The 15014-nt window shown below is 31.5% G+C and overlaps 1 protein-coding gene across 1 annotated transcript; it reads right to left on the bottom strand.

The window, feature by feature from the left end:
- Window positions 1-6282: 6282 nt before the first annotated feature.
- Window positions 6283-8890, bottom strand: LOC132759502 (uncharacterized). The gene has a single exon (XM_060751283.1). It carries the CDS (start codon window positions 8745-8747, stop codon window positions 7290-7292), a length of 1458 nt encoding a protein of 485 aa, XP_060607266.1. The 5' UTR covers window positions 8748-8890; the 3' UTR covers window positions 6283-7289.
- Window positions 8891-15014: the final 6124 nt, after the last annotated feature.

Raw genomic sequence — 15014 nt, 5'->3', positions numbered from 1 at the left:
ACATATAAATGGTGAAGTTAAAGCAAGGCAATAAAATTAAAGCCTTAAAGTAAACAAGAGCTGTCGGTAGGACAGCAACGCTCGACTATTCTTAGTGCTTGATAGTAAAAAAAATGCTTGATAGAGTTACCTCCTCCTGTTTACAGGTTGGGGTCATCATGGTGAACAAGTGTGCAAAGTTTCAAAGCCATATGTCAATGGACTTTGAAAATATTTGAACTATTACAAAAACTTTAACGTAAATTCTAAGTCGAAAAAGGGGCATAATTCTGTCAAAATGCTTGATAGAGTTACCTCCTCCTGTTTACAGGTTGGGATTATGATGGTGAACAAGTGTGCAAAGTTTCAAAGCCATATGTCAATGGACTTTGAAAATATTTGAACTATTACAAAAACTTTAACGTAAATTCTAAGTCGAAAAATGGGCATAATTCTGTCAAAATGCTTGATAGAGTTACCTCCTCCTGTTTCCAGGTTGGGGTCATGATGGTGAACAAGTGTGTAAAGTTTCAAAGCCATATGTCAATGGACTTTGAAAATATTTGAACTATTACAAAAACTTTAACGTAAATTTTAAGTCGAAAAAGGGGCATAATTCTGTCAAAATGCTTGATAGAGTTACCTCCTCCTGTCTACAGGTTGGGGTCATGATGGTAAACAAGTGTGCAAAGTTTCAAAGCCATATGTCTATGGACTTTGAAAATATTTGAACTATTACAAAAACTTTAACATAAGTGGTTACGCCGACGCGGACGCGGACGCCGACGCTCAGGTGACTGCAATAGCTCTACTTATTCTTATCGAATAGTCGAGCTAAAAAATAATAATGTAGCTGCCCTTTATCTGCAAAATATTTACAATTACAATATGAACAAGTATACTAAATATTAGTACACACATATAGTATATTAATTAAGAGTAACTTGATCTAAACTAGTATATGACCCAACAAATTAAAATTGGTCAGCAAAATCTGACCTGTTTTATCTGAAGCATTTCTTTTCTTATTTGTATGATATTTATAAAGTAAATTCTTGAAAAATTTTCACTTGTCTATACTTTTTAACCTTTAGTTTCAGTACTACATCAGCTTCACAATTCTTGATCATATAATCTTACATTTAACAAGGTATATACAGGTATATTGTAATGTAATCTATCATTAAAAAAAATAATACTATTTGAGTATTTCTCAAACATTGAAAAAAACAACAAGCAACCTCATATTTTGGAAAGATAGTGAACTTAAGTAGTGATACATGTTTATAAGTACAATGTCATTTCAAAGAAAATGCAAATGTAAATGTGTATGTATTTCAAAACACCATATGTTTTTTTATACATACCTTATAATAAAATGTTACATCATGTTAAAATATTTTATTCTTACTTAATTTCTCTTGATGAAGCAGGGTCTTTAATGTTGACCCTGATGAAGGTTTAACAGTATAAAGTTTCAGTTTCATAGAATTTTCAATTTTTAAAATATCAAAGCACTCAATCTAATTTCACTTTATTTCAAAATAAAATACCTGGAAAAAAAATCTTCTATTCATATATGTAACAATAATTATTACTATTTCATATAGCACCAATATTACTATTTCATATAACAATAATTATTTTATTCCCTATAACAATAATTATAATTACTATTTCATATAACAATAATTATTACTATTTCATATAACAATTATCATTACTATTTCATATAAGAATAAATTTTTACTATTTCAAAATAATAGTATTTTATCTAGCAACCATTGGAACATACATGTACATTGTGTACACCAGCAATGAACAAAAGAATAGATTTATAACATAAAATAATAACAAATATCCAGCTAACCAAAATATAGAAACAGAAATTCTATCATTATGTAACAATAAGATATGCTTCAATAAAAATATATAGTAAACTATCCAACATAATGTAAATTCTAACACGCTCAATATAAACCTCAAAATGTATCCATATTAACAGTTATTTATCAAATTTAAACAAATAAAGCAACATATTCTAGTCTTTAAACACAACAGTTTTCAACAAAAACATGTTCTGTAACTTCTCTTAATTCATTAAAAAGGTTCTATAACCATTTTATATAACTTTCATTTAATTCATTAAAACAGGTTCTATTACTTTTCTTTGAATTCAACAAAACAATATTCTTTACCTTTTTCTCTGAAAAATAATTGTTGGGAATTACCCACTTTTCAAAAATTCAAATCAAGAATAAACTGTACTTTTAAAGGATAATATTTGTAGTTATTAAAAGAACAGTTCATAACAATTTACAGTCATAAAAATAAGTATGGTCAGGTAAGCTGCTTTAAACTTGACTTACTTATTCTTTCATGACTATGAATTACTACACTGCCTGGTATCTTAATATAAAATGGCCAAAAAAGGAAACCTCAAAGATTGCCAAAAAGGATAAAATTAAAAATGTTGCATGCTTGGTTTGATTGAGCCTTTTTATAGACAGTAAAGCTAAATGCAAGCTTCTTTCCACACCACCCAAGCGCTGGCATTATGCAGAAACCACTTAAAACAACCTGGTTCGAACAGCACTAAATTCAAACGCAGAGAAAAGTTCATTAAAAAAATTAAACACTGTAACAGTAAAGCTTTTTTTGCATTAAACTATTTTTAAAATTAGTTAATACTGATATGAGAAGATTTATTTACTCATCTTATATACAAAAGTTATAGTATTGGAGTTCACATATTGTTCAACATTTTTACACGCACCATCAAGCTTGAAATAGCTCTAATTTACCCTGCCCATATTATCTTTGTACAAAGTAAAACTATTTATAAATCTTAATGTAAATTAGCCCTGCCCAGACATGCCCTGCCCAGGCATCTTTTTTTTGTAAAACTATTTATAAATCTTAATGCAAAAAGCTTCAATAAAAGTTTGTTTCATGTTCCTCTGATTGATAGCCGAGTGTTTCAAGTTTTTTTGTTGTTGTTTTTTTTCACTTATAAAAAGAAAGGATTTTTTATTGTGTATTTATTTTCTTGTAAAGTTTAAAATCTACATGTATTTGCAATAAAAATGTTAAAAATTATTGCAAAGTTAAGAGTGAAGCGCAAAATCATTTTTCATTATTGGCCTAATGAATTATGAAATGCTATAATGAAAAAAACATTTCAACTGATATCTGATGATACAAACCTGTGTTGCATGTTGTCAAATCAAAGATATCTATCAATATTATACTGAGAATGTTTAATATTCACTAAACACTTCCTCTAGAAAATCTGTTTTATAACTTTATACATGTTAAGTTTTATTATTATTGCTGTAGCGTTACCGTAGTTACGCATGACATATCACTGACAACTATAATGACATAGGGTGACCTTTCTACTTACTGAAAGAAGAATACCAGACATACATGTATATTATTATTTAATGCAAGAGGAGTCACTGGAAGGACTATCTACATGTGCCTTCCATCAGCAGTAGCCAATGGAATTCAAACCCTCAGTAATTACAAGTCATTGGCTTTAACACCCATGCAGTAAGATCAAAACAAAAACATTAAACAGGAGATTCTGAGTTATTGACATAAACACACAAGCAAATACATTTAGATAGGGGATTCTGAGTTAGTGACATCAACACATAAGTGGGGATTCTGAGTCATTGACATTAACACAAAGGCAGTAAAATCCAAGCAAATACATTAAATAGGGGATTCTGAATTATTGATGATTCCAAATTATTGACATTAACACCCAGGCAGTGAATTTCTCCTTTATATAACAGTGGCCTATACTATAGCTTTTTTACTTCCCAAATTAGCAATTTGAGCAATATTTTTTCCCAAAATCAAGTGGCTATGGTTTCTTCCCAATTAAGTGAGAAAAACCACTGCCAGGCAGTAAGATCCAAGCAAATACAATAAGGAGCAGAAAAGGATTGCAAGTTTCTGACATTAACACCAAGGCAGTACAATTAACAAAGAAATACATTTAAGAAGGGCAAGTGATTTAAAGTCAAAGACATTACCCAGTAACCACCAGGCAGAAATCTGTTGAAATTTATAAACAAAAATCTTCAACTGATTAATATGTACATGTATATATTTAAGTGCAGTGTCTGAGTAAATATGGCATTGAATTGATGGAAAAGTAATTTCAAGATGCCCTTTTTTATTTTCAAAGTTTCATTTACCCTTAAGAAAAAATTTGCTTATTATGTAACAATTCTTACAAAATAAAATAGATGAACTTTAGAAATTAACTTGGTTATATTGTCAATATATTGAAGATATTGCCTCCCTGATAATAACACCCTTCTGACAGCACAAAGCCTGACCTTTGTCTTGTGATTGACAGTGAACCCCAATTTACCCCCACTATCATCCAAAATCAGCCATGAATGGCAGACAATTTACCATTAAACACTGTATCAAAATGGAATTTAATAACAATTATCTAGATAATGTTTTTACAAGTTCAACAGCAACACTAGCTTTCTTCAAGGAGCATGGTCTATTAAATTTTAGATTACCCTGGTAACAATCATATCTTGCTGAAAGCATCTACACATCATTTGGCTAAACAGGAAGTTCTCGTATGTGAAAATGGAAACAGAAAAAAATGTCCTGTAATCATTTAAAACATTTAATATCTGACCGGTTTATCAAAATAAAATGATTTTGATGCTTTGTAAGAGGACAGACATAAATGTTTATGTATCTGACATTGTGCATGAAGTACTTATGCAAGCATGACAATAAAGTACCTGCAGTTTTAATACTGTACTAACATTAATCACAGCTTGAATAACAAGCAATAGCAAAATGATACTATAATCTTCTGTTTGATAAGAATAAAATCATTTTAGATTCAGCAAAAACACGAAACAAAATATTCCATTATGAGATTCCAGAGATTTTGTGTTTTATTGGGTTTTACATTGCACCAACACAGTACAGATCATGGCGATGTTCTAGCTTTGCTGATGGAGAAATACCTAAGTTACCCTTCTGTGTGTAATTTCAGGCACAAACAGGCACCTGAGTAGAACCACCGAAGTTCCGTTAGCCAACTGGACAGCTTTCTCACATGAAAAAATCAGAAGATGCTTGCCTGGTTCAAACCATGTGCAGTGAGAGGCAAGTGGTTTGAAGTCAACAACTTTAACCCTTTAGCCACTGACGCCCCGGATTTTATTTCTATATTTATTACATGGGTCCAATTAGTGGAAAAGATTCCAATATTTTTTTTTTCATAATTTTGTCAATTATTTAAAATTCATAATTTGCATATCCAGAGACACAATAAACCTTACTTTATGAATAAAATAACCTACAATTTGGTGGACCCACACCAAATATAAAAGGATGAAACAACCTCACTGCATTCACCCGTTCTACAATAATAAATAATAGTTATTGTTAACAGACTCTGAAGAGGCTAGCTTTTTCAAAAGACAGGAATATAATAAATTATATGTAATTATATGTAAATGGTAAAATGTAAGACCAGTCTGTGTATTCAAGGGTTTGTTAAACTTTTGGTCTGTTTAAAAGTCAATATTGGGTCAAAATCCAAGTTCATGTACATTCACCTGATTACAAGTAATTTCTTGGCAAGTGTTTAATATTGAAATAGTTTAATACTGAACCTGCCAAATTTTAAAATGGATTTGCCCTGTGTTTTGATTTTGGGGCAGTCCATTAAAATTTTAAGGGATTGCAATATCAAAGATGATCAGCCCGAGCTATCAACAGTATAGAGCCTGATCAGGCACAGATATGAAAGTTGACCTTGCTCTATATTGATGGTAAAGGCTAATCACTTTCAAGGCCATAAGGGTATTAATTTAAAAGCAACATATAGACATTGACAAATTAAACACACATGACAGTTCAGGTCAGAGTACCATCATAAAGCTTACAGTGAATTTGAATTTAACAACTTTTGTAAAAAGCAATTTCAAAAACAACTTTAGTAGATCAATTCATAAAACATGGCCTTGGGCTAAAATATTTCATTTGAAAAGCCAGCACAGTCCGTCTCATTAACAACAGTGAAATATACATAACATACCATAATATACCATACTCAATAACTCAGACATATGTTTCACAAAATGATTTAAAATTCACAACAGATGTGAACCTATGTTATAAAGATTTCATTGTTTCATTGGAAGAAACATGTCATCTAATCTATATAAAAAAGGTTTGTTTTTTTTTTTTACAAGTTTTTTTTACAATAATCAATATACAAATTCAAAATGTTGAATGTGCTTCCTATACTTATAACACTATCAATGCTACTTAGATATTTACTATGATAAAAACTCAAATCTTTAACCATCATTCTTCAAGCATCTTAAAATATATTAAAATTACAAGTACTGGAAAGATGTTCATCAAAACCTGTCAGTGTGCTATTAGCGGCTTTATACTAGAATTTCTTCCCTACAGAAAAACCCATAACTAAAAGGCAATAATACATTTCCTATCTTCAGTACAAAACCTGTTTTCAGAGACAAACAGTCAACAAATGCCATTCATTACAAACACAACAGCATGCATTTGTTGCTATATACACAGGTTTGACTCTTATACAGTATTTACAGCTCTAAATTATAGTGTTTTAAGCTTGTAAAAAATGGCACTATTTTATAGCATGTACAGCTACTACTGAATCTCAAAGCTCTTTAATGTAGACCAAAACCATATCTGTTTATAGAAAGCAAGTTTTGACAAGCTATATACAGAGGCCAAGTATACCAAAGTATCCTAAATTATATTTTACACTGTTTTAAAGGTGATTTTAATATCATTTAAGCCAAAAGTAATGGATGTTGTCTAAGTACACATAAAAGGATAAAGTGGAGCTAAAAATTCTCAACCTAGGCATCATGGTTTTCAGCCCTCCCAATCCCCAAGATCATATTTTTTGGGAGCTGCTTGAAAAAAGGCTTGATATAACATTTGCACTTGCAAACTGCAATGTGAAATTAAGCATTCAAATTTCAGTAATTAGATGTCATGCAATAATGTCATGCAATAAGTTTATACTTACAAACTTTTCATATTAAAGTTGTCTTGATGGACATTTTCTCATATATCACTGTCGGTAACTAGTTCAATTCATGATGTTCTTCACAGAAAAACAAACAAAAAATCAAAATTGTTTGAGTAACCCTTTATCCTGGTTAACCTTCTATACCATCTATTGGTATTTAAACCCATTTAAGATAACATACCAATACATCCAACTTGACCACATATTCCTTGGCTTCATATCTAAATCATGGCTGATCTTTCGGCATATTTGCCAAGAAGTACACAACAGCTTCAAATTCTCTACCTTGTAATGACCCAGAATGCTTTCCAGTTGATGGTCCTAATTTGGTTTTCAAGCCTGTGAAAAAAGCGTGATTTTCTGAAAAGGTGAATGTTTTTGTCTTCGTGATTTGTTCATTTCTTCTACCTCCTGGAACACGCATTTTTAAAATACATTTTGCCCTTACATCACATGTCCAGTCTTTGTACATGCTCTCGTCACTCATACATTTTAGATAAAGGTTAAGATAGGACACTACATCATCATCATCTGTATTTGAAGCTGTAAAAATAACAGTTTGTGCCGAGAACTTTAATCCTTGCAGAGAAACACTTTCACTCCTAGCTGTCTGCTTATTCAAATCTTCAGCTTTGTCAATTTTCAGACAAAGTTCCAGTTTACCAGATTCTGCTTGCTCAAAGCCACCAAAGGCCTTCATTATATCTGACATTTCAAATGCTCTGCAGGTTTTTGCAAGATCTGATCTGGCTTCTTTTAGTAATTGATGTTTCTTCAAGATGATTTCTCCCTGAACAAAATGAAGGGTGTCATGAAGTCCTAATTTGTCACCCGATGCTTGGACAGCAAATGGGTCTTTATCTGAAAGGAGTTTTATGCAATGATCTTTCAATGCATTCAGCTTGTACTGCTTAGCTTTAGTCAAAATACGCATTAGAGAATTTATGCAAGGTTCGCGCAGTTCTATACTTTTTATCAAGTATTCTTCACACTGCTGTAGCAGATTACCTACGTTGTATTCAAATGCTAATGCTAATATCTTAAACACATTTTGCTTTGTAATGTCAGGATGTGAGACATTTGGAAAAACACATTTAAGAAAATCAAGGAAGCTTTCATATTCCTTTCCAGGCAGTTCTACTAATGTCCCCTTTTGTCTGTAATTTTTTTCCCTAAACATGGACCGAAACACTGGAGAAAACATTGCTAAAACAGTCTTGGAGCAATAAATACGTTTTCCTTGAACAATAAATGTAATGTCTGACATCCAAGTTTTGTTTTTGAAATTAAAAACTTCAATTTCTTTGTTCGTACCTTGTTTGGGTTGGCTATCTTTTGAGGAATTAACCTCTGATGTTGGTTCCCTGTCAATCAATTGTTTATACCCTGGAAGTTCTTCAAAGTCTTCTCTTCGTGTTTCTTTATGTGTTTCTTTATCACACTTAGATCTACACTTTCTTGGTGATTTCTTACATTTCCTCTCCTTTTTCTTGTATTCTTTAATAGCGTCCACATCTCGGTTATCGATTTCAACCCTACAGTGAGTTATTTTTGACAGTTCTAAATCCGAATTTAAGTCCCCTTCTTTCCGACGTTTGCTTCTTGTAGCATGACCATGGGCATTTTCCTTCAAAGAATCATCTGGAGCACTTCTTTTCCGTTTCTGGTTTCGTTTTGTACGCATTGTTGTTTCACTTGAAAACGTTTAACTTGTTTGTATGTCTACATTTTAAAGCAGTTTACATTCTAACTGTGTTTCGCATTGTTAACTGCTGTTAACTGTCTACCGCTCACGTTTTTTGCCGCCAGATGTTATCAGTAAATGTCGTTATAACTGTCTAAGGCCAGTAAGGGAGACAATCCAATGATCCATTATTAGATTATCTGCTAAACCTGCGGTGGTTACTGCCCCTACCTCTGGCCAAAAAAGTTAACACTCGCAAAATAAAAAAAATCCTTCAACTTAAACAAATGACGTGAAATGCCACGTGGTACAGCCATCCTGATGAAATATCATTAATTTTTAATCATTTAGAAACTGAAAAGCACTGCCCTCGCGGCTAGGTATATGTTGTCCATTAATTTTCATAAGCATGATAAGGTTCACATCTGTCTTTCAAATTTTATATAATGTTACTGGTCTTTTTTGTGCAAATGACGAGTCAAGTATTGAAAGCAGCGAATTTCTTTACAATCAAATATGTTGTATATTGCTTAATTTAAAAAAAAGAAAAAACCTTGGGGACATTTTAAAAGCCTTATGGCTTTCAATTATTTTTTATATATACATTTTATATTGCTTTAAAACTTGTTAATTTGACATAAATAGTACATCTGATAGAAAACAGGATTCAAATAACCTGGGATGTACTATAACTTATCGTATGTCCCAGAAATAACGTTAGACGATTCTTGGCCGATTTGAAGTGAACTGTCGAAGTTTCTAATTTCTGTAGAACAGCACGGATGAACACTAATTAATATATACTTTTGAAACGAAACTATAACAGGACACCAAGAAATAAAAGGCCTTGATATCATTTTTTTGTTAATAGGTCTGTTTTAGTACACATTTTATTTGGTTATTGATCTTACAAATGGTAAACAACTGGTTATAAATTTTAGAAACCCATTTGAAATCGTTGGAAAATAGCATGATATTTGAAAACAATACAACGTCACTTTCTAAGTCCCATGAGTCCGAAGTTCATTGTCAACTTTAATCAATTTATGTAATCTACACACTTAATGTTATCTTTAAAGTTTCGTTACGCGTGGAAATCCAACATGAAAGATAATAAGAATGAGTATCTATATATTTATATATTTAATTTCCAGATCTATTTTCTGAAAACGAAGTTCTTTAAATAGCAAATGAAAACATTCCCTTACAAAATGTATTTTTATCCACATGGATTTCCCCATCTGTACATATATTAAGAATTTAAACTGAATAATATGTTTAATTCTTTGATAACATAATAACAATGAATGTCGATAACTGTAAAACTCTAGTAAGTAGCATGCGGTCTATAGGATTGTCCATGCGAGATGTTATGAACAAAGTGATTGACAAGGATCATAAACAGTACCTTGTCGCATGCATAGTCTCTCAAAGGGAACTAGATGAAGGAACTTTTCTTGATTTGTTTTCACGAGCCGAGCGACAGTTTCATAGTCTGTTAAACAGAAAGATAGATGCGTCAAAGAGATATTTCCAATTTGAAAGGTTTATTTTCTTAATGAATTATAAAGATACAGAAGGAGATAACGAACACACAGAGGCTCGACTACTCGGTTCTTCAGGTGATAAACTGAAACATCTGAACAAATGTGAAGAAGATAAGGAGGAGGTAGAATCAGAAGAAGACCAAATGCGTACTAAAACTAGTAAACACGAGACCCATAAATATGAAACACCATTTCTCTTCCGCATGAGAAAAGATTTTGAGTCAATATTCGGCGAGGAGGAAAAGTTTTCTATAGCTTTATTTTCTCACTTTTTACCTTGTGCTCAACCTGATCACATGTGTGCTGAATTGATAAAGACGTTTGCAGAGTCGACACAAACTGACATAATTTTATCGTATGAAATGCCTTATATGACAACTGATGAAGAATCTTGTTTCAAAATGTTGGAACACGAAAAGGTCTTGTTGATCCATCCAGAAGAGTGTAATTATTTTCAACAAAGGCCTGATGGTTTCCATGGACCTCAGCTACAACCTCACCATAGGAACAGGTACAGGCCGTACAGCGTACAAGGACATCTTTATGAAGGTAATGGCGCACATGGCGAGCTTTTCTATAATTACAACCTCCATCAAAATGGCTTTGATCATCACTATGGATATGAACCTCGAAATGACTTTTTTCATCGCCATGGATATCCGCCATACAATGACTTTGATGCTGATTATAGATACAGACAACACAACGGCTATGGAAATTATCATTTTCATCCATTTAATGAGATGTCTTATGATGGCTGAAAAAAATGTGTTGAAAAGTTTAACGATGCCATATCATTGAAGCTACTAAAACGTGATAGTTCTAACTATCATCATTGACACATTTAGGAGGGTCGTCTTTAGATGGCATGGATCAGATTGGATTGAATAACATTTCGTTTGTGTTATTTTCGATTTTGTTTTTAAATTTTAATTAAGAATGAATCAATCTACTGTATTGAACAATATAATGTATGTAGTCTCATCTGAGAACATGTGTTTCACATTTTTTCCTTAAACGTTACAGATAATATTTGAATTGATCTGCTATTTCCTATTTTATTAATTTTCAATTGATAAGTTGTTTATCAATTTCAATTTTATCACTTTTATTGTTTTTCAATATGTGTTAAATTATAAAATCATTTATTTTACATCTAACTTTTTAACATAAAATTGTATCGTATTTGATTAAAGAAAATCAGTATGGTATCATTGTTAGTATTAAATTGTGAAGAATTGTTATTTATAGACACGAACAAAGTTATGTGTAACTGTTATAAAATACAAAGCAGTACTTTATTTATTAGTTACTCATTGTTACTCATGATTTATGTACTAGTATATGAATTATATGCTTTAACTTGGTAAGATAAAAAAAACTCTGTAAAAGTATTTAATAAAGTTTATGTTTTGTTTTGATTGTTTTGTAATAAAGGTGTGCCTAGTAATTCAATGTGTGTAAATACCGTTCAAAATCCTATTGTGATAGTTAGACCCTATATAAAGTATTCCACGTAATCGTATTTAAAATTGTGCAATAAAGTTTACAAAAAATCATGAATTTTCGAAAAATCATATGTATAAAAATAAACTAGCACAACTATGTTCTGATTTTCATTTCAATTTTCAAAAAAATTAGATGACAAATTTTTAGTTTTAATTAATAGGATTGTTCGTTTACCCTTTTCGCTGCTGGCGGAAACTGATCCTACCTATGCGACCGGTGTAGACCAAGATCAGCCGGCACATCTGAGTAAAGTCTAGATCTACTTAATTAAATTATTAATTATCGAGATTGGATCAACCGGCACATCAAGGTGTGCACTGTTCGCTTTTTCAGACAGAACAGACATATTTTGAAACTTTCCCTAAAATGCTGTTCAAATGGTTTTGTCCAGGTTGAAAGATTGACAAGTCTGTCTTAAGATATTAACATGGTAATAAGAGCTGTTTAAAAATATCTCAGAAATAAATGATTACCTGGAAACAAGAATTAACTGTGTGGATAAATTTAAACCTATATTTTGTTTATACACTTAAAACAACAACAACACTTTTTTTTAAATCCAACTATACAAAGTTATTTAACATTGTGCAATCAAGTCTTTTTAATCAATTCTAAACTCCAACAAATAAGTTTTGATATGCAGGCTTCATAACCTCAGATCCCCTTTCTAAAATCCATTTTATTTAGTTCCGCCCATTGTTTTCTCCTTTAGGGCACACTTGGGGACCATACGCAGCTTTTCATGGAATGACACTACTGTGTCACTTTGAAGGGGTTCCATGATAACCGCCATATGAGCACATCTGCGGATGTTTCTATATTTTAAATTTCGCCAGTTTTGTGTTTAAATGTTGAATTCTGCTTAAGCCGGTGCTAGTGGGCGTTGACGCGGTAATTTACACTTTCCAGTATCGTCCATGAACAGGCTCAATCAAACCGAGCCTGCAACATTTTACAATTTTGCCGTGTTGGTCTTTCTTTAGGGATTCTGTTTTTCTCTATTTCGAAAATTTGAGATAGATACTTTATTAGTTTAAACTTTCTACAAGTGTTCGTTATAACATAAATGATATATGTATATAATACAAATTCACAATCGTATGACAATGACATATATAGATACATTGAGAATAGTGTGTAACATAGTGGAAAAAAAAAGAAATCAACAATCAACAACACACACGCACGCGCGCACACACGCACACAAATGCACGCACGCGCGCGCACACACAGTAAAAAAGAACATTAAAAAACCCGTAATCATATATAAATGTGTATACCATTGACTAACAAGAGCACCGCAAAGGCGGGGCAATATACGCCCGAATGTAAATTTGTTTGAGTAATCAAAAATAATCTTTTAATACGGGTCGAGACCCGATCAAGAAATTTTGAACAAAAAGTTTCATCTTGATTTTTCTTATGATACTATATAACCTCCAATGTGGGAGTAATTTTTACTCACATAACTTTTATAGAGGTCTACTAGGCAATGTTATATGCCAAGTATTGATAGTATTTATGCACAAAAAAATAAGATGTGTTTAATACCTTAAATTAGTCTAATTAAACAAGTAATGCCGGGAAAGGTCAAATTTTGACCTGAGTGTCATGATTTATATAACTTTTGTAGAAATCTACAAATTGATGCTCCATGCCAAATATCTAAGCTCTTGGCTTTGTAGTTTCACATATACCTATAATCAAGTGACCCAGGGGCGAGCCAATTTTGAACCCAAAAGTATTATCAGTACCAAATTTCGTATGAATGCATAAGCAAAACAGTTGCAGATTTGGTATCAAAATTTGAAAAAAATATATAGACCATAAAACGGTTTTACTTTGTATTGTAATTTGAAAATTATCAGAATTTGGTTTCGTGTCAATAGCAGAAGAGTGAAAAGTTAAAGTTGCAGAATTGTGACTTTAAAACGTTTCTTTGACAATATAATAAATTAATATAAGCTGTTTTGAAAAATAAAGTGCATTTTTTAATTTTATCCATGAAATATGGTGCTATATCAGTCAAATATATTTCATAATTTTTTAAAAATAAATATGAAATAAAAATATGGAAGTGGGCGGAGTTAAAACTCATATTTATTTTAAGGGACTTCTTTCGCCATTTTGTTTGAAAAATCTGATAAATAAAAAACAACTTTTGTTGAATTTTGCTTTGAAAACTATCTAGAATGATAGAAAATGGTCTAACTAAGAAAATTAATCCGAACACCAATATCTTAAATTCAGTTATTAACGCTATACAGACGTTTAAACAGTTGTTTACGTGACGTCACAATGTAGCGCCAAATATATCGCGTGCAAAACAAGACGCAATAATATATTACTGCGCGCTGTACAATTGCAGTTGCGTAGCAAGCAATAGGGTTTGTAACCATTTTTCTTTGATAATGAAATTAAATAAAAAGATTATTTTTTCGTTTTTCGTAAAATATGGTATATATTTTCACTCAACATGATAAAATGCCACATATTTTCACTCGCCGTCCCGGCTCGTGAAAATATGTGGCATTTTATCATGTTTCGTGAAAATATATTACATATTTCACATAAACGAAAAATATCCTCTTATTATTATAGACGTTGAAACATATTTTTAAACAGCTTATATTAAGTTTAAATGATATATATGATAATTACATGCGCTAGGATTGACAAATATTCATTTTTTTTGGATTATAAAGGCTTTTCGAGCTCCACACTCAAAGCATGGCATATGGTCATTTTATTAAGCTCATCTGAAATAATTAAGTTTTTGTGGCCTGTTTCTCTATTTAAACTATTTTCTAGTAAATCAATGATCTCATTTTAACATCTTTTGACAAACACTGTTTCTACAAAAGTTTTAACAGAAAATGCACAAAAACATTCAAGACAATCATAATCTCAGTTTAAAAGGGCCCGGTTTAAAAACGCCATACTGTATAGTGGAGAAAAGGTGTGTACTCTGATACGACAAAAATCCTTACCAGTCGGACAAACACACTCAATATAAAGATTTTTTAATTGTTCAATATACAGCGAAAAAAAAAACACAATTCATTTTCTGCAGAATAGAATGATAAAAAAGATGCAGTAGATTTCAAGATTTTATTCAATACTATCATGTTTCATAAGAGCATGTGACATAAATTACAAAATTGTGAACATGTTACAACCAGAACACAGAAAAAAATACGTATTAAAAACA

The sequence above is a fragment of the Ruditapes philippinarum genome, unplaced genomic scaffold, assembly GCF_026571515.1.
Source record: "Ruditapes philippinarum isolate M1 unplaced genomic scaffold, ASM2657151v2 ctg1845_1_1_1_1, whole genome shotgun sequence".
In the NCBI taxonomy this organism is placed as follows: Eukaryota; Metazoa; Mollusca; class Bivalvia; order Venerida; family Veneridae; genus Ruditapes; species Ruditapes philippinarum.
Note: the sequence above shows the minus strand (reverse complement) of the source record. Positions and strands in the feature narration are given on the sequence as shown.